Source organism: Myotis lucifugus, unplaced genomic scaffold (genome assembly GCF_000147115.1).
Source record: "Myotis lucifugus unplaced genomic scaffold, Myoluc2.0 scaffold_156, whole genome shotgun sequence".
Classification (NCBI taxonomy): domain Eukaryota; kingdom Metazoa; phylum Chordata; class Mammalia; order Chiroptera; family Vespertilionidae; genus Myotis; species Myotis lucifugus.
This window is the reverse complement of record NW_005871204.1, coordinates 2,350,236-2,377,163: the sequence shown is the minus strand read 5'-3', so window position 1 is coordinate 2,377,163 and position 26,928 is coordinate 2,350,236. Positions and strand designations below refer to the sequence as shown.

Here is a 26,928-nt window from a genome sequence, read left to right as displayed (position 1 = left end):
ATCGCGGTGGTTGGGCAGAGGGGCACTCACTTCTCCGGAGGTGACGCGCTGCGGGTCCCTGAAGTGCGCGCCCGGCCGCGGAGGATGCGGGGCTGCGGGAGGAAAGCGGGCCGGTGATCCGCGGGCGCCAGGTGCCGGGCCAGGGGGCGTTCCGGGAGGACGCGGGGCGGGGTGTCCACACGTACACAAACACAAACACGCTCCCCGGCCCCGGGAGGGCGGGCCCACGCCACCTCACCACTCCCCGGCCCCGGACCCCGCGGCCCACCGCGCACCCAGGGCCCGTGCCCCGGGGGAACCAACCCGCCCCAAGGGAACTGTAGCGGCCGCAGGCTCCGCTCGCTATAACGGCCGCGCAGAAGCTACGAGCCTCCCGGGGAGTCGCAGGGAGACGTGGCGGAGGCTGCGGGCGGAGAGATGACGGAGTGAAGCGCCTCTCCCAACCACGGTCCAACGCGCGGGAAGCGGTCAACCCACCCCCAACCTCGTCCGGTCGGCAATCGCCTCTCCCACCTTCCGCCACCGCCTAAGGGAAGCCGGAACGACGGGGGTCACGGTGGGGGTCAGAGGGTAAAGGTCTTGCTCCCAGCAGCCTCCGCGGTGGATACGTCGCCATCTTGGATCCGCGGGACAAGAAAATTCATGCGGTGAGTTTTTGGCAAATTTTCGGAAGTCTGGCAGCGGGGCGCGCGGCTGGGGCGGCGGATTCGGGGCCCCCGCAAGGCGGGGGAATGCCTCGGGGCCGGTCCGGTCGCGCCTGGGGTCCGCGGGCAGCGTCCCGGCCCGCCGCTTCCCGTTGCTTTTGTCTCGGCTCCAATCGAGAGAGGGAGAGCAGAGCGGGCGGGGAGGGGGGGTGGCGGCGGTGGAGGGAGGGAGAGAGGGAGGGGGTGTGTATGGGGAGGGTGGTGGATGGGACGTAAAGCGTCGCGGTACTTGGGTCGTTGCAGCAGCAGCAGCAGCTCGGGATCGTAGGCCCGGTCCCCTCGGTGGGCGCTGGGCTTTTCCCTCAGACTCGGGTCTCACGGGCTCCCGCCAGCGCGAGGAGCCTGCGCCGCGCTGCTTCCTGGGGAAGAAGAGGAGGCAGCGGCGGCGGTGGCCGGGGAGCCCGGGCCCGCTCTAGACGGCGCTGCCGCCTTCCCCTGAGCTGCCGCGGTCCCGGGCTGTTCACATTCTCTCCGTACACGCACATCACCTGCAACTTGTGTGTGTGTGTGTGTGTGTGTGTGTGTGTGTGTGTGTGTAAGATGGGTGGTATTGGACTAACGGGTCTCGGGAGCCCGCAGGCTCTGGGATGCCGAAGGGTTCGGGTGATGGAAGGAGGAGTGCAGCTGTGATGCTTCCTCTGCCGCCGCGCCCGGAGGCCGAAGCCCCCGCCGTGCGGTAGAGTCGGAGTCCGGAGGGTCCCGGGCTGGCGGGAGGAACCCGGGACGTGGCTGTCTGTGAAGTTGCCGGCCCCGGGTTTCTACTTCCGTCGGGGCCTCCGCACCTTTTGCTGGCTTCGGTCTCACTTAAAAGTTTTACGGAAGACATGAGTGGAGTTAAAGGCGGCCTTCCTCGTTCCTGGTCGAGGCTGTGCTGTCCGCCTAGGCGAGAAGCCCGGTGACGCTCGGTGACTGGCGATCGTTTCTGAATGCAAGCTGAAGTTTCCTTTAGTGAAAGCAGTGCCAGGGCTTTAGAATTTGCATTTATTCCAGGCCCCGGGAGCGCGGTGTTACCTCGGTGAAAGTCTTAACATACGGGTACCACACTCTCGGAAGGAGCCTAAACATCAACTTCCTTTGGGTCCTAGGAGATGCCTGCAACATCCAGAAGCCCGAATGCAACACTTTTTTTCCCCTTCCCTCTCCGTTTTCATAAAACTGTTGGTCATAAAACTCCTTTCTTAATCTTCAGGACAGTTTCTAATAAGTATAAGGAAATATGCACTGACATGAACCCTTAGATTTTTGGTGAAATGGTAGACGGTATTGAGTTAAAATCTGTTCCTGAGGGAGGCTGTACTTGAGTTTAGTTCATAGTTGAACACATTTTCTGTCATGCTTGATGTTAGGAATGTCTAGACTTCTGGAATAAGTGCAACTTTTGGTTTGCCTTTTGAAACAACAGTGGAAGTGGGGGGGGGCATAGAAATTTGAAAATATTTACGTATTTACATATGTTTATGTTGAGTTATTAGGGAACACTTCCTGTTATTTGACCACATTTGTTTCCAAATGTCAATGAATACATTTCTTTTGCAATTATGGACGATGAGTTTTCTAGATTTAAAGGGTTAAGAATCACAGTGGACTGAACTGGTTAAATGTATATTTAAAATGGTTAGATGTCTACATTCTGAGCTCTTTTTATTGAAATACTTCTAAATGGACCGAGATCTTTAGTAAGCTTTCTATGTTGAACAACTCTAGTTTGTAGTTCTTTTGTAATACTAAATCAGAAGGAAAAATTCACTGTAAAAAAGGCAAAACTTCTGCACTTCTTTCTTGACTTCTTAAGATCCTCATTTAATTTTTAAAAGTTCATTTTCTATCATTTTTTTCCCTGAGGGCTTGAATTGCAGTGACTTCTGTAAATACTTTGTGTATTAGAAAGGAGCTGAGAAACTTTCACATTTTTTTGCATCCTAATTAATGCTGTACCAATAAAAATGAATGAATGTAGGTATCATTTGTTGGCAGAAACCTTTTATTCTAAGTATACTATGTAGAGCTATCTGTAACCCAATATGATAACTCTTGGGGAATGAGAATTGCCTGCATATTTAACCAAGCAACAAATACAACCTTTAAAACATTTTCAGTTTCTATAATACTTCCGTTTTAAAGTAAACTTACATGGTGGAAAAACAAGGGCAAAATTTATAGATATGAGTGACTTCTATCTCTTTCATTTGAAAAGTACTTGATCTTGAAGATAAAGTAAAGCTAGTTCTCCCAAAGATAACTAATTACCTATGTTTATACTTTAGAACTTTGGATATTTAATTTACTTTAATTTTTGGGAGCTACTTTACAGTTAGCTATAACCTGAAAATTCTGTTTATTCAAAAGTAAATAAATACTTTAGATTTATGAGTAGATTTTTCTAGAAGTACTTCTAACCCAGTTTTGGTTTTTATCTCTTCAGTAGATAGATATTGATATTAAAAGTACTTGTATTTGGGGGAAAAATTGCAGTTTTTTTTTTTTCACAATCTTTGGGGAGTTACAGTATTTCCCTTTTTAGTGACAAATTTGCTTCATAACATTTTCTGATACTATAGAAAAATAAAGAAAAGGTAGGTTTGCTTCATGTAAGCATATGAAATAATGAGTGTAACAGACTAGTAAGGAAGTTAACAAATTTTTTGCTCTTTGTTTTAAAATTTTTAAGTGTAGAAAGTTCATTCTATTATGATTACATAAAATCAAACTTTCCATGTACTTGCTTAAATAAGCATATGAAGACAACTTATGCAAATAGTGATACAATCTTAGCAGAAGATACTACTAAATAAGATTTTATTTGTTACATAGACTTCTAGTGGATTTTGTAATACAAAGAAGCAAAAGAAACCAAGGTACCAGGTAGGGCAGTTTTACAGACAGAGTTACTGTGAGTTACACTGTAATGTTTGAATAGAATTATATACAAGATTGATGTCAAGGGATCCAATACTATGATAGGAGTCATTCTGGTTGATTATACAGGTGACTGTCCTTACTAAGGATGATTTCTACCTGTGATACTTAAATGAATTTCAGTGTGACTTTGACCAGATATTTTAAAAAGAGCTATATACTAAAATTGATGTCTCTTGTAGAAAGTCTGTCTTTGAAAAGAAGTAGAACAGACATTAGGATTTTAAGTTTTCAGAGTTATTTTTATCATTTTTTATCTTGGTTTTGTTCATTCAACCTTTTCTTCAATTTAAATAGTATATATATATATATATATATATATATATATATATATATTCTTGTTACTTTAGTTTTTTTTGTGTTTTTTTTTTTAACTTGGCTTCCTTTTTTTAAACTTTAAAGACTCCTTTCTTATGACAAGTCACACTGATGTAGCTTGTTCATTTATTTACTTTGTCTATAAGGATGACCTAGAAAAATAATTTCTAACAGCTTGTTCTCTGAAATACAGATGCAAATTTCCAGGTATATCACTTGGGGGTATGCTTTATTTGGAACTAATAAAATGGTTTGTAATGTTATATTTTTTTGTAAGACCCATAACTTATATAATATGGAAATGCAAAATGAATTATCCAGGAGGGAAAAGAAAATTTCCCTTTTCTGAATACACTTTAATGTGTTATATATGCTTAGATTCAGGATCCAAGTCTGTTTATATACTAGATATTTTGGACATGTTTGCACCTTACTATGAAAGTGTTCCTCTCTTTTTTTTTTTTCTTTCAGGTGAATGTATTTAGGTGTGTATGAGGGAGGGATATTTTTACTATCTCTTCTCTGTTGTTTTACAGACTTCTTATTCTTCAAAACTCTACTCAGGTGTCGCTTTCTTTTTTATACTTTCATATGAATTTATTTTTTATTGTTTAAAGTATTGGTGTCGCTTTCTTACTGAAAATTTAGCTGGCCCCCATACTGTTTTTATTGAACATGTCATACTGTATTGTAATTTACTGTCCAACCCCATTATCCACTATAACCTCCACTGGACTGTAAGCACCTAAGAGGTAGTACTTGTCCTGTTTATCTTTACATTTCTAGTATTTTCTCTAGTGCACAGTGCTTAGTAGGTATCGATAAATATGCAATAAACAGAACAGGTGCCAGATTGTCATTTGACACTTAATGCTATCAGAGTGCTCTGCTTCCCAATCTACATCTCAGACTGGTTGGAAGGGGATGGGAGAAGACCATCCTGCATTCCTTCACTTCTTTGAGTCCTTACAGTTTTGTTTCTAAATTATCTATGGAAAACAGATAACCAGCTTCTTAGAGAAATGTGTGTAGAGTGCGTGCAGGACTAAGGGAAGGATGTTAGTAATAAAGTGCTTCTGGCAGAGTGTTTAGATCTATATATCTTACTGTATTTTGTATGGCTAAGGTCACTAAGGTCATTGGTTGAAGGAGATATTTTGTATTTATAGTTACATGGTGACATATATTTACCATTGCTTAACCATGTTCATATATAATATATATGCTATTTTAACTTTCTAAAATCTGAAAAATTGCAGTTCGAGATAAACCTGGCCTTTAAGAGTTTGAATAAGAGATTATACACCAGTTTTGTCCCTCCCTCCCCTTTTTTGAGATATAGAAATCAAAACAGGGTAATGACTCCCAGTTGTGTTTAGAGGAGATGCTAACATTTAACTTAGATTTTAGAAATCATGCCTTTTGTTTTATTTGCTTATATATTTTTCAGAGACTTTATAATGACTAAAAACTGCTAAAGATGCAGAGAGGGTATTAATTATTATTTTTTAATTTTTCAGAGAAGAGAGAGAGAAAGAGAAACATTGGTCAGTGGCCTCCCACATGCGCCCCAACTAGGGATCGAACCTGCAACCTAGGTATGTGTCCTGACTGGGATTTGAACCCACAACCTTTTGGGGTATGTGATAACGCTCAACCACTGAGCCACCCAGCCAGGGCAAGAGGGTATATTTTTTAAAAGAGAACTCGATTGATTACTCAGGATATCAATCCTTTCTCTGCTTTTGCTGAGTTGAAGTATCTTTTCTGATGTGAGAGTACATAAGAATGCACACTTAGTAAATTTTTACTTTGCCAAGGACTGATAAAATAAGCAAGAGAAAATTATGTGTCCTGGCAGTTTAGGTAGCAATGAGTAGATCTGCTTTTTTTCCCCCCCAAAAAAATTGATACACAGTTTTTTTAATTTGTATATTTGGATGTTGAAACATAACTGCATTTTGTTTCAGCATCTGGACAAAATGTAATGACTGATTATGTAATACACTGTATTTGGGAGAGGAACATTTGGTTTTCTGTCATCTGGCAGAAGTGTGTATTTGTATTACTTTTTACATTGTAAATTATAATACTTCTACATACAATTTTGTATTTAATTTTTGGTTTGTAAAAGTCTTTCATAGATTGGTCAAATAATATTCCATAAGTTTACCATGCCATTCAAAGTAGATTCCTTTTGGCTTAATTTTAGTATTTAATATTTTAAAAATGATTTACAGCTTGCAAAATACTTTACTTCATCTCAATTTTATATGGTTGTCATTTTGATGTTAATTTTAAAAATAAAGTTAAATTATTATTATTTTTGTTTTGTGTTGTTCATCCTCACCTGTGGATATTTTTTTCCACTGCTTTGTAAAGAGAGTGGAAGAGAGGGGGGAAAGCGGGGAGAGAGAGAGGAAAGTGAGAGAAAGAAATATAGATGTGAGATAGACATGTTAATTGGTTGACTGGGCCTGGATGGAACCTGTAACTCAGGTACATGCCCTTGACCAGGAATTGAACCCAAGTCCCTCCTTTACACAGGCTGACACGCTAACCACTGAGCCAGGCTGGCCAGGGCAAAATAAGGTTAAATTTTAACATTAACATAAAGGTAAGACAATCAAGCTGTCTTGATTACTATGACAATTCATAATTGGGAATGAAGGAGGCTATTTTATCCTTAGACTGGACTCAGCATCTAATACCTTTTTCACTTAATGCTACTCTATATGTTGGTGTAAGTAGGTTTGTTTTTGTTTTAATATCGTCTTGCAGATTCAGAATAATTTAATTAAAATAATAACAGTAGTTTGAAAGAGGAGTAGTAGGAAATTTTTGTTTAAAGCTTGACTTTCTGGCAAAATACATCAGCTGTTCATATATTTAAAGATATAAAATTTATTAAGAAACACCAAAACTTTAAGTAATAATTCTGTTGTAATGACAATAGGTAATCACACTCATGCCACATTTTCTAAATTTACTTATTGCCCAATTATTTTGCAGGAAGATTATGTGCTGAGCAGATATGCCTTGAGGTTTGCCTTGATTTAATGCACAGAGTAGTGCTTCAGGAGTGGAGTTTTTATAATTTTATGTGTGAGCATGTCTGGTTTTAGATTAGAAAAAATTGAGCTGTAACCTTTCTAATCTATACACATTTGTGAGAAATTATAGATAGATTCATAGACATGTCAAGCCAAACTTTATTTGAGGTCTATAGCAAAACTATTTAACCTGGCAGCAGAGATAGCAGTTTTCAAAGTGTTTAAATTTGATGTACAGTCATAGGCTACATTATGTCATTTTGGTCAATGATGGACTGCATATGCAGCAGTGGTCCTGTAAGATTATAATGAAACTGAAAAATTCCCACACAAATCCTGAATTCGTAGCACAGCGCATTACATCACATGGTGATGCTGATAGTCATATAAAAGTATAGCACATACAACTACAGCAGTGAGCAACAGTAGGTTTACAGTTGTTCATATGGAAAATAATATAATAATAAATAATACAAGAATAAACTTTTCCATGTACTCAACTACATGAAACCTATTTTTGCCCCAACCCTGTATGTACAATACATAATACTTAATAATAACCGTGTTAGTGGTTTGTATATTTACTGTATTATACTTTTTATCATTATTTTAGAGTTACTCTTTCTACTTATAGAAAAAGTTTGCTGTAAAATAGTGTGCCATGTTATGCCAGCAGTAGTCTCATGTTTATTGCATCTTTTCATTGCATTATTTTCTCTTGTGCTTGATTTAATGTTGCATTGTTTTGTACATTAATGTGCTATACAGGTTTGTAGGCTAGGAACAGTAGGCTATATGCCATATAGCCTAAGTTTGTAGTAGACTGTACCATCCAGGTTTGTGTAATTACACTCTATAATCTCACAAAGATAATAGCCTAATGAGGCATTTCTCATAATGTATCTTTTTGTTAAGCCACACATGACTGTATAATATGCTTTTTTGTTCTGTATGTGTGTAAGTCACACATTCTAAAATAGATGTGTGTATCCTATATAATAAAAGGATCATATGCAAATTGACCCTAACGGCAGAATGGCCAGAACAACCGGTCACTATGACACACACTGACCACCAGGGGCAGATGCTCAACGCAGGAGCTGCCCCCTGGTGCTCAGTGTGCTCCCACAGCGGGAGCTCCGCTCAGCCATAAGCCGAGCTGACGGCTGTGAGCGCAGTGGCTGTGGTGGGAGCCTCTCCCGCCACAGCCATAAGCCGAGCTGACGGCTGTGAGCGCAGTGGCTGTGGTGGGAGCCTCTCCCGCCTCCTTGGTAGTGCTAAAGATGTCTGACTGTGTCAGTCGGACATCCCTTGAGGGCTCCCGGGCTGCCAGAGGGATGTCTGACTGCCAGGCCAGGGAATGGGCCTAGCTGGCAGGTGGACATCCCTGGAGGGGTCCCAGACTGTGAGAGGGCGTAGGCTGAGCTGAGCTGAGGGACTCCCCTAGTGCACAAATTTTCGTGCACCAGGCCTCTAGTGTGTACATATATATATAAAACAATTACGGTCCAGTGCTTCAGGGAATTTGACCTCTTAGGGTATTTTAAAGCATAGTTTGAAACCACTGGACTTGATCTCTAAAGTCACTTCCAACCTAAAATCTGTGTTTTTAAAAAAGAGTTCTTTCTGCAGATGCAAAATTTATAGAATTTACTTGTTCTTAGTAGCATTTGGATACAAATTGTTTTAATTTAAATTTTAGGTTCTACTGGTTGGATGTTAGAATTCTAGATGTTTCCAACTAAATCCTTTAGTAATTGTTTATTCTTTTGTGGGCATTTCGGTTGTGCTGGGTATATATGATAGTGAATAAGACAAGTCTGCCTTCATGGAGCTAATATCTTAGAGGGGGAGATATAACAAACATGCAGACAACTAAACAATTTTAGATAGTGATAATTATGATGAAGAAAGTAAAGCAGATAAGAGTATAGCAGTTGATTAGGGCTGAAGGATGAGACTATTTTAAGTAGGGTAATGAGGGAAGACCTCTCTGGAGATTGCATTTGAGCAGAAACCTAAAAAGGAGAAAACCATGCAAAAATCTGGGTGATTGTTGTCCAGGCAGAAAAAATAGAAGGCTCCGAGAGAGGGTCAAGTTTTGCATGTTTGATGATAAGTTCTTTTATAAACAGTTACTTAATGCTTTCTACCGAAATAGGAGTGAATTGTAAAGGGGAAAAAGAAAGATGATTAAGACATAATTCTTATCTTAAAACTGCTGAAAATATTTTGGTGGCTCCAATAATTTGTAATAAATTTTATGAGAGCTATAGGGAGGAGGGAATATTTTTCATTTAGAGTCTATAAAAATGTTTTCCCGATCCGGTGGAATTGGGGTCTTAGTGGAAAATTATAAAGAAGAACAAACTAAAACTTTGCATAGACTCATAAAACCTTTTTTTTAGGAGTTTTTTTTTTTTTTTTAGTTTTGTCAAGTTTTAGATAGTAGTTTTTTCCTTAGAAATTGATTAGTAATGATTTTCATGTTCAATCAGATTTCCTTGAACAGTCCAATAAATGTTACTGTTTGCCATGCACTATTATAGGTGCACTGAATAATTCTTCACGTTTACTTTTTAAGGTGCATGCTGTGGATATATATGCTAGAATAGAGCAGTCTTGCTTGAGAGAGTTAATGTGTTGATTTTAGGGAAGTGGCCTTTGAACTGGGTTTGAAAGGATGATTTGGAGTTCATTAGGTTGGCGAATGTACAGAATCAGCATTGCATATAAAAAAGCCTCAGAGAATATACTGGATTTGGAGAATGGTTAAGTAATTTGCTCTAATTTTTTTTCTTTGTGTTTTTTGTTGATAATCCTCACTTGAGGATATTTTTTTCTTGTTGATTTTTGGAGAGAGTGGATGGAAGGGTGGGGGGAGAGAGAGAGAGACAGAGACAGAGGGATGTGAGAGACACACATGGATTGGTTGCCTCCTGCACATGCCCCAATCAGGCCCAGGATTGAACCTGCAACCCAGGTACATGTCCTGGACTAGGAATCAAATAGGAATCAAACCTCGACCATTTGGTTCTCTGGCTGCTGCTCTAACCACTGAATACACTGGCCAGTGCTTTTTGCTAAATTCTTGATGGAGTTCTGAGACCTCATGAGAAGTTGGTTGAAGGAATGGATTTGCCACAGTGTGAGAGACTTTCTTAAAGTATGAGTAATAACCAAATTTTTATTTTAACAATTCATGTGATAATCAAATTTGTGCTTCAGGGGCAGATTTTAGATTCCAGAGTTGACTTATAATTAAAATTCAAGCTTGATGATGTAATATAGTGTATTTGTGAAATTCTTGAAGAATTATTTTCTCTCCATTAGTGAGTATTTTATATTCATATTGGCAGGTGTTTTTTTTTTTTTATTTAACTGTATAATTTCGAAACTTCCGTTTTTGTTTTCCAGAGAACTTGTTACATATATAAACCAGTGCTATTAGTTCAAAGTTTTACATTAATGGGTGGAATTCATTACATAAGTTACAGGGCAGGCAAAGTTTGAATGTTGTTATTTGACATTATTTGTAGACTTGAGATTTAACATTACTTGAATAAATTAGAATAATACCAAAAACTCTGAATTAATGACATAATCGTTCATAGGAGCTGATACTTATATATTACTAAAAGTGCTTATTTTGCAGTGCTAAGGTGTGTACATGTTATTCCCAATACTATATAACCCAGAGGTTCTCAACCTGTGGGTCGCGACCCCTTTGGGGGTCGAACGACCCTTTCACAGGGGTCGCCTAAGACCTTTGGAAAACACATATATAGTTACATATTAGTTTTTGTGATTAATCACTATGCTTGAATTATGTTCAATGACAATACATCCTGCATATCAGATATTTACATTCCGATTCATAACTAGCAAAATTTCAGTTATGAAGTAGCAACGAAAATAATTTTAGGGTTGGGGTCACCACAACATGAGGAACTGTATTAAAGGGTCGCTGCATTAGGAAGGTTGAGAACCACTGAATAACCCTTAGTTATGCATTTATTTTAGGTTGCTAGCATTATTTGTTAATTCTGACATACAAAAAAAGAGAACCCAAATCCATGTTTTTAAGTGGAAGGAATTGATTCCTTAAGAATGCAGTTTGAGCAAATTACTACTTTGAATAGCATGCATTATATAGCATTTTTTTACTAGCAAAAGTAAATGATTCTGTCGAGATGACTTGGAGTTGCCCAGCTTGCCTAATTGTCTATTTGGTTCCTTTTTGACTTAACAAAATGGAGCTACTTATAACTATTTCCTATTAAAGAGAGTTATATTGTGTTGGAATTTTACATGATGTTGTTAAAGTCTCTGGTAGCAGCTATGGAATTGGAATTACCGTTGTACTGCTTTTAATTAGCTGTGTGACTTACCTTTTCTAAACTTAAGTGTTCTCATTCAAAAAATGTGGATAAACAACAATACTTACCTCATTGAGTTGACTTAAGGAATAAAAGGCTTTGTGGGTTGTGTGAGGTTTTCTTCTTTTTTCTTTTTCTTTTTTAAATTTTTTTGAGTGGGACTTGCTATGTAAAGATGAGCTTCTGAGGCAAATGAGAATTAGCCACAATTTATTTCATAGAGTGCACTGTGCTCTTTTTGTTCCAAGTTTGTAAATGTAAACAAGAAGGATGCAGGTTTGTTCTTAAGAATCTAGACATGTTTTTCCTACCAGGAATTTTGTTTAGATGACATTGTGTTAAGTACTATGTGTAGTATTTTGAGTAACATAAATACATCTTAGCATTACTCTCTGAAGCACTTGGCATGGTGCATGGCATATAAGAGGCATTTAACAATCTAATGGGGAGAGCGTTGGCTTGGGATTCAGACAGACTTGTGTCAACCAGTTACAACCTGAGTTATGTTGCATTATGGATAGCAAGTTTGGTTTTTTTTCTATGCCTCTTTTCCGTATCCTTAAAATGAATACAATATCTCCTTTTAGGCTCTTTAGAGAGTTAAATACAATCATATAAAACACCTGACAATAGGCTCTTAGCACTCTTGGTTCCCATCTCTTTTCGTTTATGCAGAGGAAATATTCCAAAATTCTGGAAAGTTGAGAAAGTTGGGTCATTTATTTACATTTGAGTATATACTCATTTTTAATGAAGAAATACTATATTATTTTGGAAAGACACCATACTTGGATTCAGAAAATGGGTTTTATTTAGACTCCATGAATTTATTAGCTATGTCCCTGGGCACATCTGTTAATATTTAAGGACCTCAGCTTTTTAGTCATTTATACCTCATAGTGTTCCTGATGATAATTGAAGTAATGAAAGTAAAAGTGCTTGGTTAACTGTAAATTATGTGAGAGTGTTATGGTGATGATGCCTTATTATTAGTGGTTGTAATGAAACTAGTAGTTTCTTAAGTTGTGTGATTCATTTATTCATTTTTTACCTTGTGCTACTGCTGCATTTATGTGGTTTGCCCTTTATTAAATTAAATATCTGGCTTATTGGGTTTTGGGGAGGGGGGATGTGAATAGGGAGAAAATGTTTCTGCTATGATCATCAGAATAGACCAATTGATATTGATATTTTTGCTTGCTGAAGTCCTGATATTTTCTGTGTAATATATATAGATAGGAATAGCAGGAAGTTGGCCTCATCTTCATTCTGTCATTAGGATGAAAGATTGTAAATATTCCTTGGGTTCTTCCAAATTTTTGTAGCGGTATTTGTGTGCTTTCTCTTTATCATTCTTAGCTGGACATTTTTCTTGACATCATTCCTATTTTTCCTTACAAATGAAATTAATTTGTAATTTATAATTAGAGTATTGAGAATGTCAGTGCAATAGTTTGAAAATAGTCTTTGTACTTTGTGTATGTAATGTGAATAACTTTCACTGTTTCTTTTTCCCCCCTCCCTTAAATCTCTTAAGATCTCATGCCTACTGAACCTTTTTTTTTTTTAAATATATTTTATTGATTTTTTACAGAGAGGAAGGGAGAGGGATAGAGAGTTAGAAACATCGATGAGAGAGAAACATCGATCAGCCGCCTCCTGCACACCCCCTACTGGGGATGTGCCCGCAACCAAGGTACATGCCCTTGACCGGAATCGAACCCGGGACCTTTCAGTCCGCAGGCCGAGGCTCTATCCACTGAGCCAAACCGGTTTCGGCCCTACTGAACCTTTTGAAGCATTAAAGTAAATACCATATTAGGAAAGCAGACTAGTACTAAGTAGCTGCAGTAGCAAAGTAAGGAAAGTGAATCACAGAGTGATGAATTTGGAAAATGATTGTTGTACATTGAAGGAACCCTTATAAAATCTAGTTACTGATATGTGCTTGTGAAGTCTGCTGATTAATCTCGTATTATTAAAAAGCTGCTTTCACATAAAATGCTTTTTTCTGTTTATACTTTCACATACTAAAACTCTAGAAACTAGAATTGTGCTACCCTGAATCCTCAGGTTGTTCCTCCATTTTTTTCATATCAACTAAGGCAAATAATTTAAAATATAATAAAGACAACTCACTCATACCAGTAAACTTATTTATAAAACTTACACTTGTAATATAAAACTTGTAAACTTCTAGGAGATCTGCATATTCTGGTCATGATATGCCCCTTTGTAATTTTTGATGGTTTTAATAATGATTGTCAGGCACGGCAGTATGCTCATGTGTCAAATGTGATTTATGTTCATTATGTTTACTGTTTCTAAGAAAAAGATAATTTTTTAATACATTTGGAAAAGGTTTAATAATAAAGGCTTTTTGCTGAAATTAACAAGAAGTAACTAGAGAATTCATTCTTCAGAATAGTCTACATCCTAAACTGTATGCCAGCCTTGGGCAAATGTACTTGCTAAAATCTTAAGCCATGGCAAATATACGTATTTTCGCTTTTACAAAATTGACTGTTGGTTTTAATACTATTTCAGAAAAAGTTTATCTTTATTTCTAATATGTCAATTAGCACAGAAAAAAAGTTAAGTTCCTTTGATTTCTAGCATTATTCAGTTTTAGTCTTCATTCCATCACTGGATCATATATAGAGATCAAATCAGTCATGCTCACTGATGTGTATTTGAAGCCTCATATAGGGACTGGCAAGTATTTGTTGAATGTATGAAAGGTTATTTTCCAAAGCTTTTAATATTTACTTGCTTTTTTCTTATACCAAGGCTGTGCCAGTTTACATTTTCACCAGTTATGTGTGAATTGTCTTTTTCATTTTATTGTCAATGGCACTGATTACAGTTGTGTGAAAAAAAAGTCCTGAATTTTAAAAATGTAAGCTTATAACTTGAAAATTTTGTATTTTTTGTTTTTCTGAATAGTGAATATTTTTATTGTTTATTTTGTGTTCTGTGTGTTTTCTGTTTATAGCTTTTATTTTAATAAGAATACGAATAAAATGACAGTTATCCTGATTCTGGTCCCCTCCCAAATCATTCTATTTCCTGGGGGGTGGGGGGGGGGAAGTATTTAATATCACACGAATATGAAGTAAGATTAACATAAAGAAGTACTACACCAAAATTGAGCACAAAGCAGGTCAGACTGGATAAAATAACAATGTAAATGGTTAAGAGGATTTTTGCCTAATTTAATTTACTGTATCAACACTAAAAAATGTAGCTAAGATGTTATGTTAAATGTTAAATTGGATTTATTTTTTTACCATTTTCTTAAGCATATGCTTAAGAGGCCTTCAATTTGATATTCATGGATGAATTTGAAAAGAATAAGTTGTTTGCTTAATGGGGGGGTAGGCAAAATAATGTTAAAGTACTGTATTAGGTACTTTCTATATGTTATTTATTCATTCGACAATTATTTAACTTCTGTGTACCAGGTACTGTTCTAAGAAAATATAGAGTGTACAGAGTAAAAAATAAAAGATGGTATGGCAGATAGTGGTAAGGGTATAGAGAAAAGAGACCAAGGGAGTATGAAGTATATACACCAAGCATGTCAAACTCAAAGGCTAACACGAGCCAAATAAGGTTTAAGTTTATGTGAGCTGCAAAAAAAAACAGTTTCAATTTTCATAGAAACGTAGGTTTATTTGGATAGAGACATGCTGAATACAAAGGGCTGAAATAAATGAGTAATCGTGAACATAAAATAATAGAACATTTTAATAAAAATTAATATTTTTTCTTGAACATTAACTTACCAGACACTGAATAATTGCACAAATTAATAAGCGTAACGCAAATAAACCTATTTTTCTTGTTCTCCGAAAGCAAAATATTTCCTGTTGCGCACACCAAACAAGTCAGTCCAAGACTAATGACGTGGCAATTAGCTGCTAAAATATTTGTTGCTAGTATTAGTGAAGAGAAATGGTGCGCCTGCGCATAAGGCGCATAAGGGAAATGAATGCAACACGATTATAGTAATCAGTCATTAGTGAACGTTTATAGTTCGTTAATGATTATGTATAACAGGATATTGTAAAAAATGAAATTTTTATTAAAACGTTTCTTACATACCAGTATATTGGCTGGGCTGCAAAAATATTCGTTGTGGCCCATGAGCCACGAATTTGACATGCTTGATATACACGGTGTGGCAAAAGTAGGTTTATAGTTATTCATATGTAAAATAATACAGTAATTAATAAATAATAATACAAGAATAAACTGTGTTTCACATACTCACTTAAGCCTACTTTTGCCCCACCCTGTATATGAGATCCAGATTTAAATTGGCTGGTTATGGAATTTGTCCTCTAGAAGGTGATTGTGTACGACTATGGTGAGGCAGCAATTCTGTGCATATCCGGGAGAAAGGGGTTCCAGGAAGGGAAGACAACCAAGAGCAAATGTCCGTGAGAGAGGGTGTCATAGGATTTGATATCTTATGATTGGAAAATCACAAGGAAGTCTATGTGGCTGGAGTAAAATGGGAAAGAAGGGGAGATTGGTATAGAAAAGGAGGTAGGGGGCGAGAGACAAGTCGGGAAAGATTTTATAAGCCATCACAAGGACTTTGGCTTTTGCTCCGGGTAAAGTAATCTCATATATACTCTTCACAATTGTTATACAAAGTTAGCCAAATTCTTCCCATTTTAATAAATGTTCTATCGAATAACTTGTGCAAATAACTTCTCCAAGGTCATATAGCTAATGAGTGGCAAAATGAAGATTTTTTTTTAGGTCTTTGACTTCATAGCTTGTGATGTGTGTGTGTGTGTGTGTTTCATTACACTATCATTCTTGCTCAAGCATACTTCTAGAGATTTTACTTTTTTTTTTTTCGTTAAACCAGGATCTGTAGTGTGGAGCCAGGGTGAGTTCATTCACTTGTGTATGCCTGGGGGGCGGGGCGAGGGCGGAAGACTCAGAAAACAATTATCTTACTGCAGTATTCGTTCAGGTATTTTACGTCATACTAGTGTCCCAGTGCATGGATTCGTGCACATTGAAAGGAAATTAATTAGAAGAAATATTTTAATATCGCTATTCACCTCTTGCTAATGAAAAGAAAATAGGATTCTACCACGTCTCCTATCTACCTACTCCAGGACTTCTGTGAGGATCAAATGAGATGAGGCACGGGAAAACCGTTCACAGACATTTGGTTAAAGTGTGAGATGTTTGCACCTGGCTATAAAGCAAGTCCTGTTACTTGGCTGAAGAAACTCCAAGGATGCTAGTCACTAAGGAGAGGAAGCCGGGCGTTGCTATGTGACGGCATTACCTGGCACCCACAGCCACTGTTTCCAGGCTAAGCTGGGCTGTGGGCCGCATTTTGTGTCATGGGGTCTTGCTCTGGGGTGGTGGCGGGCCTGTGTCCTACTTGAGGGAAGCTGAGTGTTGGTTTGTTGGTGCCAGGTCTGTGGTGCCGTTTATTTTTAAATGGCCAGTGCGCGTCATGGCAGCTCCTTCATTGAGTGTCTGCCCCCTGGTGGTCATAGCTACAGGTCGGACTGACAGACACTTAGCCTTTTATATATATAGATATCATGTTTTTAAACATGCTAGTTTTGACCCACTGGTTGATTTTATGGCCCACTATTAGAGTTCATAGTTTGAAAATCACTGCACTATGTTTCTTTTGCAATGCCAGAAGTCACCAGATTTATCAACTGCTCTGAGTTATGATACTAGGAGTGGCAGCTTTCTTTACTTAGGATCAGTTCTTTAGTTGAGAAGATATAATTCAATTACTAGATTATAAAAAGTATGTACATAACATTTGAAAGTTCATATATGATTTAAATTCCTTGTAGAAAAACTCCAACTTAGTAAGGAAACTTTAATTTGGTAATAAGAGGGCAGGGTAGTGGTTGTCTACATGGTTTGAATACCCCTTCAGACAATGATGTAAATTTTGTTTTAAATTATTATACTTATTTTAAAGAATTTAAACAGAAAAGAATAGTCTGTCACAGGGATTGGCAAACTATGACTGCAGGCCAAATTTGGCCTGCCACCTTCTTTGGTAAATAAAGTTTTGTTGAAATACAGTCACATCTCACCTGTTTATATATTGCCTGTGGCTTCTCTTGTGCTATAATGCAGAATTGGATAGTAACAACAGAGACTGTTTGGCCTACAAAGCCTAAAAATATTTACTATCTGGTTGGCCCTCTATAGAAAAAGTTTGCTAACTCCACATATTTGCCATTTTTGATATTTTTTATTCTTGAAATTCTAAGTTTCCTACTGGCATTATTTTTCTTTGTCCAGAGCAATTTCCTTTAGAACAAGTCTGCTCATGATGAATTATTTTAGTTTCCTTTCATCTGAAAATTTATTTCACCTTCATTTTTTTTAAAGAATGAAACTTATTTTTTTTTTTAATTCTTACTAATTTTAGAGAGAGTAGAAGGGGTGGGGTAAGGGGGAGAGAGACAAACAGACATCATTTTGTTGTTTTACTTATTTATGCATTCATTGATTGATTCTTGTATGTGTCCTCACCAAGTGTTGACCCCACAACCTTGGCATATCAAGACCAACCAACTGAGCAACCCGGCCAGTGCGATTTCACCTTTCTCTATCTGTCTTTTTGTCTATCTATCACCTATCTATCTTGATTTTAGAGGGAGAGGAAGCGGGGAGGAGAGAGAGAAAAATATCGAGTTGCCTCTAATACCTTGTCGACCAGGGATCAAACCCACACCTGGGCATGTGTCCTCACAATAATGGAATCAGCGACTTTTTGGTGCATGGGACGATGCTCAACAGAGTCACACCGACCAAGGCCACCTTCATTTTTGAAGGATACTTTTGTTCCATCTAGAATTCTGAGTTGACAGTTCTTTTCTTGGTAGCATCTAGCTAGGTTTGAGTAGTAGCAACAACCTTCTTTATGCTGTTCACAGACTCTCCAGTTTTTCACAGTCCCTGCTTTCTGTTTCCTTGACATTGATACCAACTGTTATTTGAAACCAACACCTTACTATTGCACTTCTTATCGTAGATCAGGAGGAAAGTAAAATTTTCACTTTACCCATGTCTCTATAAAGTGGAAAAAAAAAACCAGATGAAGGTGCATGTTTTAAGAAAAATGGGAGAGACCGCTTATTTTAATAACATTGGGAATATTCAGATGTTTGGAATATTTCTATGGGTTCAGTATGCAAAGAAAGTCACCTATTTGTTTTCTGACGTCTTTTTCAGCATTTGAATTGGCATGTCATGCTATAGAATTCATTTTCAAAATGCTTTAACACCTCAACCCATCGTTTTCTTTTTCAAACTAGCTCTTTCTGTGTAATTTATTTCTTTCCCTAATAACCTTTTGGCATCTATTTGCAGAGTTGTCTTTGTCCTGTTCTGCTTTCTTATAGCCAAATCACATCTAAGTTGATTTAGCTTTGTATTATGAGCCAAAAAATTTGGATTCTGTTTTCTCTGGTTCTATCACTACTAAGCTGTGTGAGTGACTTTGAACAAGGCACTTGCTTCCACCAGACCACAATGTGATCTGAGGCTTTTTCCAGTTCTTAACACTACGGTGTCGGGTGAATTTCCCGCCAAAATATAAGATGGCGCGTTAAAATGCCTATATCTTTTGAAGTATGGGTTCGATTGAAATGAAATATTTGGTAATACGCAGTTACAATCGGCCCGAGTTTACACGTTTCCCGCACTCCACCGCAAATCTATATGAACCGAGTTTAAGACGGCTCCCGCGGAGTACGCGCAATTCACGCGAGCCGACTTAACTCGTTTCCCGAAACCCAAGTACTGTGCTTTCTGTTAACCCTCTACAAACAACCCAACCCATGAGCTGATAGTCTAATCCAGGTGTTCTTACCCTGTTTTGGGTCATGAACCCCTTAGGTTTTCTGGTGATGCATGTAGACCCCTTCTCAAAATAATATTTTAATTATGCAAAATTAAATACTTATCAAGATACCAATTATATTAGAATACAGTTTTTTAAATATCAAATAAATAAAGTCAGTAATGTGCATATCAACAGAGTCAAGTGATGCAGTAATTTTTGAACTAGTAATGAGCCTAAATTAAAATTTGAAATTTAGCAACCAAAGTGATATGAAAATATCTGTGGTTTCTACTAGTAACAAAATCACAAGTGCAGGTAATGCCACTATTACATCTTATTTACATTTTAGTTAAAGAAATACTTAATTTCAATTAGAGATTAATAAAATGAATATGTGATTATTTTCCTATTCAAATTCATGCACCCTCTGCATTCAATCAATAGACTGAGGATTTATAGAAGCCAAGTTAAGAACTATTCTTATCAGTCTAACAACACATTCAATTTAGTACCTTTATGTGTTTTAGGTAAACATAAATTATGTTTAATATATATTAAATACATTTTAAGTGAATTAATATTACTATTAAAGATGTGAATATTATTGCCATTTGTAACTTTGTGTTATTTAGTGTTTTATAGCTATGGAGAATAATTAGGAAACATGATTTCTGACTCCAGGATATGTACAAATAGAGTTTTTATTTCAGAAATAAATTTTTCAGCTATGTGTTTCTTTTTGTTTTTTCTTGTGTTAGTTTTTTTTTTAATCCTCACCTGAGGATATTTTCCCATTGAATTTTAGATAGAGTGGAAGAGAGGGGGAGAAACACAGAGAGAGAAACGTCAATGAGTGAGAGACACATCAATTGGTTTCCTCCTGCACACACCCCAACCAGGGTTGGGGATCAAGCTTGCAACCGAGGTATGTGCCCTTGACGGAATCGAACCTAGGACCTTTCAGTACACGGGCCAACACTCTATCCACTGAGTCAAACTGGCTAGGGCCAGCTGTGTGTTTCTTATGGGCATTTTTCTTTAATTCACCTTTATTTACTACCTGGTATACACTAGAGCTCATTAAGTATTTTTGGAAGTCATTTTAAAAGTATAATTATTAGTATCAAGGTTCTTAGGCTGTTTTAATTCTGAATAATTATTTCAAAATATCTGGTGAATTTCTCTTTGAGATAATTTGTCTAGTTAATATTTCTTACAAGTATATACAACTATCCCTTATAAGTAGCAAAGTGTTATAGGTATCTTTAATATGCACATAATAAAATGGTATTTGGCTGTTACACAAATAAAGCAAATAGTACATTTTGTCTGTATTGTGTGAACATTTTGAACTGTGGAATTTTGTCACTATTCTCAATTCATTAGCAGTAAAACAATACATACTGGGGTATAGTTTCTATATTCTCTTTACCACTTGACTGGAGTTTAAATTAAATAGACTCATACTTGTTTGACTCTAGGTTTACTCTCATTTTAATTTTTTTCTTAGAATCATATGTCCTAAATTTTTATAGGACTTATTAGCTGCCCCTCTGCCCACTGTAGACAAATATATATTTGTTATAGACAGAATCTATTATATATACAGAAGTGTGTTTGTGACTAATGTTTTTAACAAACCTCCATTTAAATGACATGTTCTTTCAAACCATTGCTATCAAATCCTGTAGTCGAGAGTATTCTGAGCACTTATAGCTAGTGAATAACTAGTTTACTCTTTCTTTTACCTTTTCCCTACCAGGTTAGTTATATGCCCAAGAATCCATTGTTTTCACACAGTGTTAACGTGATTTTTAGTTTAAGTATGATCTAAAATAATGAAATATGAGTGTAGAAAGAACTGTTTTAATGAAAAGCTTTGGAATGGCTTTACAAAAAGTGCTTTAAAAATTACTAAAGGGTTAGTTTTGGATAAGCCTAAAGGTTTAGGAAACTTTTATTTCAACTGACTAAACAGTAAAGAATATTTATTTTTTCACATATCTGGAGGAATGGCAGTTTTTGTGTTGGTTAATGCAGCAGCTAAGTGATTAGTACCAGGGCCAAATTCTTTCCATCTCTCTGTTCTGCCATTGTTAGAGTGTCAGATTATTCATAAACTAGCTGTCCTCCTAGTTACAAGATGGCTATGCAGGGGGAAAGAGGGATTTCTCCCTCCCCCCTTTTTTTCTAAATCCTTACCACCAGTTTTCCCCTCATGTCTCACTAACCAGAATTGGTTCAAATGCCGTTTCATAAACCAATTACTGACAAGGATGTGTGTGTGTGTGTGTGTGTGTGTGTGTGTGTGTGTGTGAGAGAGAGAGAGAGAGAGAGAGAGAGAGAGAGAGAGAGAGAGAGACCAGCATTTCCCCTTAATTCATGTGGGAAAGGTTGAACATCTGGAAAACTGTGGTGGTCACAAGGGAAGACTATTAGGGAGTCATGTCATCTAGGAGTGTCTGCTATAGTGAGACAATTATTTAAAAATAAAACATTTGTAAAAATTCAGAAAGTTTGTGTTATTAAACCCCTTTTAAGATCTTGTTCAACTTAAACCATATCAATACTAGAAATCTTAAAAGATAGATCATTGATGTGATTTATATAAAAAGATCATGTAAAAACACAGTTAGTAATCTTAAACTCAAAGAAAAGGATGGTCCTGCATCAAAACATCAAGGGGAGTAAATGCACATTTATGTATTTTGGGGGAAATTATTTGCAAAGGCCATCTTTTAATAAAAATTAACCTTCTAAAGTAAAATAAAATAAACTTGATTATTGATCTTGTTCTTCTAATCATATAAGATGCTTCTGGTGCGGTCCTTTTAAGGAAAATGATGTTTTCATAAAATTAAAGTTAATAAAGGATTTAGTATATTTTATGTGGTTCATGTATTCAACAAAAGAGTATATATTATGTGATACTATTTTAGGTACTGAAATTAATAGTGATAAGCAGAATAGACATGGTTCCTCTTTTTCAGGGCTTACATTCTAAGGCTGGGGAGACAGACAAACAAATGAGGACAAAATTCAAATAGTGAGTTTTCAGGGAAGACCTCTCTGAAGACAGATAGTTAAGCAGAAAAGTTAATGTCAAGAAACTGCCTAGCATTTGAGATTTGGGAGAACATCATTGAAAAGGAGCAGCAACTGTAAAGATTCTAAGTTGAAAACTGACTTAATGTGTTTGAGAATCACAAAAGAAAGCCATTGTGGCAAGCAAATGGTAAGATATGCCCTTACTACTTTTCTTACCCATAATCACTACTTTGCCTATACCCTTAATAGCACTGCCTATCTCATGCTTAATTTTACTGCAAGCTTTGGTTAAATCCACCTCTGCTTAACACTGCTTTCCTTAAGCTACATGGGTTGAAAAAGAGTACAGCAATGAACACTTGGAGTGCGGGTGAATTTCCCGCCAAAATATAAGATGGCTCTGTCTTTTGGTTTTGTTCCATCCACCAAAAGGGTGGATTACAAACAAATATTTGGTAATACGCAGTTACAATCGGCCCGAGTTTACACGTTTCCCGCACTCCATCGCAAATCTATATGAACCGAGTTAAAGACGGCTCCCGCGGAGTACGCGCAATTCACGCGAGCCGACTTAACTCGTTTCCCAGAGTACAGCAATGAACATTGATCTCAAGTGGACCTTTAGTGTTACTTGGCACTATTACCTCTCTTCTCTCTCCTACTTTCAGCTAATGACCTCATTTCTTATTATTTTACTAAGAAAATAGGAAAAACCAGATGAGAACTTCCATACTTGTGAAAGTTCTAGATATATCTACCTACCTAAATCTATACTCATTTACTATCTCTCCATTTCCATTGATATGTCCTTTTGCCTAAAACCATTCTCTCTTATAAATTTCATCCACATCTGCTCAAAGTAATTCTTCACCCTCTAGTGTCATCAGCTTTCTCCTTTATGCTATAAGTTTTCTGATCTTGAAAGGCTTCCTTCACCTCCACATTTTCCTTCACCCTTTTCCCATTTTCCTCCTTCCTTTTATGGCAAAACTCCTTGGGGGAAAAAAAAAGATCTTTATATTTTGTCTCTAGTTTTTCTATTCCTATTCTTTTGTCAACCCAAACCAGTAAGTGCGTTTATTTTTACATTCCACCAAAAAAAATTTATCAAGATTAACAAGTGGCTTTTGTATTGTTAGATTCAAAAATTCTCATTTTTAATAACATCATTTGAAACAGTTTCAATATTCCTTGAACCACTTTTCCCCCATAAACTTTCAAGATGTTTAACACATTGTCTTTGGTTTTCATCTCCCTCACTAGCTCCTTCTCTATTTCCTTTTGCTTGTTGCATCTAATCTTTCTGACTCCTAGATGTCAAAATGCCTTTGGTATCTAGACCAAATTGTCTGTTCCATAGTTCTTATAGGAAAGAATAGAAGAAGGGAGACCAATTAGGGAAGAAATAATTAAGGACTGAATGAGGGTGCTGGTAATAAAGATATAGAAAGTGGACTTCTGAAGGAATTTTGAAGCCCCCTTCTTAAAGAATTGTGTATAAATAAGATACACTGCTTTATTTCTATGACTTCGATATATACAAAGACCTTGATTGATAGTGTAATCTGCCAGCCTTAAAACTAAACAAAACAATGTATCAGAACAATGTTTGCCTTATGACAAGTGCCTGTTTTTTTCTCTGCTTGGGGTCTCAAGCTGTCCTGAAAGAATATTGTGGTCACTACATCCTGATCAGGTTCTTTCTGAACTTTCAATTTCTAGCTGATTAATGTCTGTTACGTGTCTCCCCTTTGCTATTTTTTTTTTTTTTTATATAGCAGAGTAGTGAGACATTTAAGCAGAAGTACTTAGCTGGAATTTCTTGAAATGACTTCATTTTTCATAAAGCCATAGTTGATAGGATAGATATTATATGTACATATGATATGTATGATATATCTGAGATATCTAGCATACCAGTATATGAGAGAGAGCAAAATATATGGCTAAGACTGAATTCAAGTTACATAGACATGAGCTCAAATTTTGGCCCTGTTAATTCTAACTTATTAGTTCTTAACCTTGTATAATTTTCTTATTCTCAAAGTTTGTTTTCTCATCTTTAAAAAAGGGATAGAACCCTAGCTGCTTTGGCTCAGTGGATAGAACATCGGCCTGCAGACTGAAGGGTCCTGGATTCGATTCTGGTAAGGGCACATGCCTGGTTTGCGGGCTCGATCCCCAGTAGGGTAGAAGGCAGCCAATCAAAGATTCTCTCTCATCATTGATGTTTCTATCTCTCTCCCTCTCTCTTCCTCTCTGAAATCAGTAAAAATATATATATTTTAAAAGGGATAGTAATATCTACCTTATAGAATTATTGTGAAGAGTGAAAGGAAGAAAGTAGAGTTTAGTGCACAGTGCCCAATAGTTGGCAAATGATAGTTAATATTACATTTCTAGGAAGAAATGTTGACCTTGGGCATATTTTAAAACCTAAGTATTGAACATTAGAGGAACTTTTTGTTAGAAATTTCTTACGAAGAAGTTTTACTGTAATATTTGCACCTACTTTTAAATATTTTCCACTTCTGAACTTACAGTGTATGTATTTCAACAATAGAGATCTTGTGCTTAAAAACCACTTTAGCCCTGACCGGTTTGGCTCGATGGATAGAGCGTCGGCCTGCGGACTCAAGAGTCCCAGGTTCAATTCCGGTCAAGGGCATGTACCTTGGTTGCGGGCACATACCCAGTAGGGAGTGTGCAGGAGGCAGCTGATCGATGTTTCTCTCTCATCGATGTTTCTAACTCTCTATTCCTCTCCTTTCCTCTCTGTAAGAAATCAATAAAATATATTTAAAAAACAACAACAACAAAAAAGTAATCTTTTAAAAAAAAACAAACCACTTTATTAATGTTTAAGGCCTTAAAAATAATGTTTAAGCATTATTTCTCAGGTAGAGTAAAGAAAAGACAAGGAAAGGGCACATTGGCATACATAAGACATCAATTTATAAATTTGCAGTGTTTCTTTTTGCTCACTACTTAATGCTGAGGTGAAAACATTTTTGGAATTTCACTTTCCTGTATAGGCTGAACCTTGGAAGTTATACATTAGAATCACTAAGAGCATTTTAAAAAGCATCTGGTGAACAGGTTGCATCCTTGACCAATTAATTAAAGTAGGGGCAATGAAAGGGAAGCAATATTTAAACACTCATAAGGTGATTTTGATAAGCATCCTCTGAAAAAAAATGATGTAAATTCTTTAGCCTATTTGTGTCCTCTATAGATATGTCTGTTGTCTCTTCTCAGTGTTAGTGCCTTAGACAGGACAATCAGGTACCAGTGCTCTGCAGAGCATCTCTGGCCATTCCCGTGTCCATCATGCCACATGTACGAGATGTCCTTTTGTCTTTCACAAAAACTAAACTTTGAGGGGTTGGGAAAATATCCATTTAGTTAGTGCTCACTGACTATTATGTTGTCTGCTTCAAATTATACCTATAATTATTCTATTCTGCTTTTTACTTAAACTTTATTTTAATAGTCTCTAAGGAAAACTATAAAAATAATTAGTTTTGAGATAAAAATGTATTTTAATATGTAATTGACTTGTTAAATTCATGTTAAGAGCAACTTTTTAATTACTTTTTATAAGAAGCCACATCTTTCCCCCATCACGTGGCTATCATTTTTTTCTGAGATAATTTGATAAGCATAATCAGTCATGCATTTGGTGAGTCTAAGCAGTTTATAGTCAGCTTTTAATATTATCTTACTAGAGGCCCAGTGCACGAAAATTTATGCACTCAGGGGTAGGGGTCCCTCAACCCGGCCCGTGCCCTCTCGCAGTCTGGGACCCCTCAGGGGTGACCACTTGCTGGCTTAGGCCTGCTCCCCAGGGGATTGGGCCTAAGATGGCAATCAGACATCCCTCTGGCAGCCCGGCAACCCTTGGGGGATGCCCACTTGCCAGCAGGGAGCAGACCTAAGCTGCAGTCGGACATCCTTAGCGCTGCTGAGGAGGCAGGAGAGGCTCCCACCACCATCGCTGTACTGGCAGCCATCTGCCTGGCTTGTGGCTGAGCAGAGCTCCCCATGTGGGAGCGCCCTGACCACCAGAGGGCAGCTCCTGCATTGAGCGTCTGCCCCCTGGTGGTCAGTGTGTGTCATAGTGACCAGTCATTCCCAGTCTTTCTGCTGTTAGGGTCAGTTTGCATATTACCCTTTTACTATATAGGATAGAGGCCTGGTGCACGGGTGGGGGCTTGCTGGTTTGCCCTGAAGGGTGTCCCGGATCAGGGTGGGGTCCCGCTTGGGTGCCTGGCCAGCTTTGGTGAGGGGCTGATGGCTGTTTGCAGCTGGTCGCACCCCCTTCAGAATGGGGTCCCCACTGGGGTGCCTGGCCAGCCTGGATGAGGGGATGATGACTGTTTGCAGCTGGTCACACCCCCTTCAGGGTGGGGGTCCCCACTGTGGTGCCTGGCCAGTCTGGGTGAGGGGCTGAGGGCCGTTTTCAGGCTGGCGGGTGACTGAAGCTCCCAACCTCTCCTTTTTTTTTTTATTCTTGGATTTATTTACCTTCTATGGCTGTCACTGGAGCTGAGAGCCGGCTTTAGCTCTGAGGCCAGCTCCAGCTTGAAGCCTCGGCTGCTGAAAGCAGGAATCTAGGGTTTGTTTGGGTTCTATAATTGAAACATTGTTTC

The 26,928-nt window shown here is 37.7% G+C and overlaps 2 protein-coding genes across 13 annotated transcripts in view; one reads left to right on the top strand and one right to left on the bottom strand.

Moving 5' to 3' along the window:
• LOC106698264 overlaps positions 1-644 on the bottom strand; it is a 55,967-nt gene extending 55,323 nt beyond the window's left edge. Inside the window, exons 1-2 of the mRNA XM_014461475.2 lie at positions 609-644; positions 31-526 (exon numbers count right to left, since the gene is read on the bottom strand). Of these exons, the coding sequence (XP_014316961.1) occupies positions 31-526; positions 609-644 (532 nt within the window). The remainder of the gene's footprint in view (positions 1-30; positions 527-608) is intronic.
• CNOT2 (CCR4-NOT transcription complex subunit 2) overlaps positions 178-26,928 on the top strand; it is a 129,884-nt gene continuing 103,133 nt past the window's right edge. For 4 of the 12 annotated variants that reach the window (XM_023759459.1, XM_023759456.1, XM_006095470.2 and 1 more), the window contains exon 1: positions 280-647. In XM_023759459.1, the coding sequence (XP_023615227.1) occupies positions 643-647 (5 nt within the window). In that variant the 5' untranslated portion in view covers positions 280-642. Of the gene's footprint in view, positions 648-24,404; positions 24,424-26,928 lie in introns of those variants that run through there. The other 8 variants (XM_014461503.2, XM_006095473.3, XM_014461492.2 and 5 more) reach the window with 6 other exon arrangements.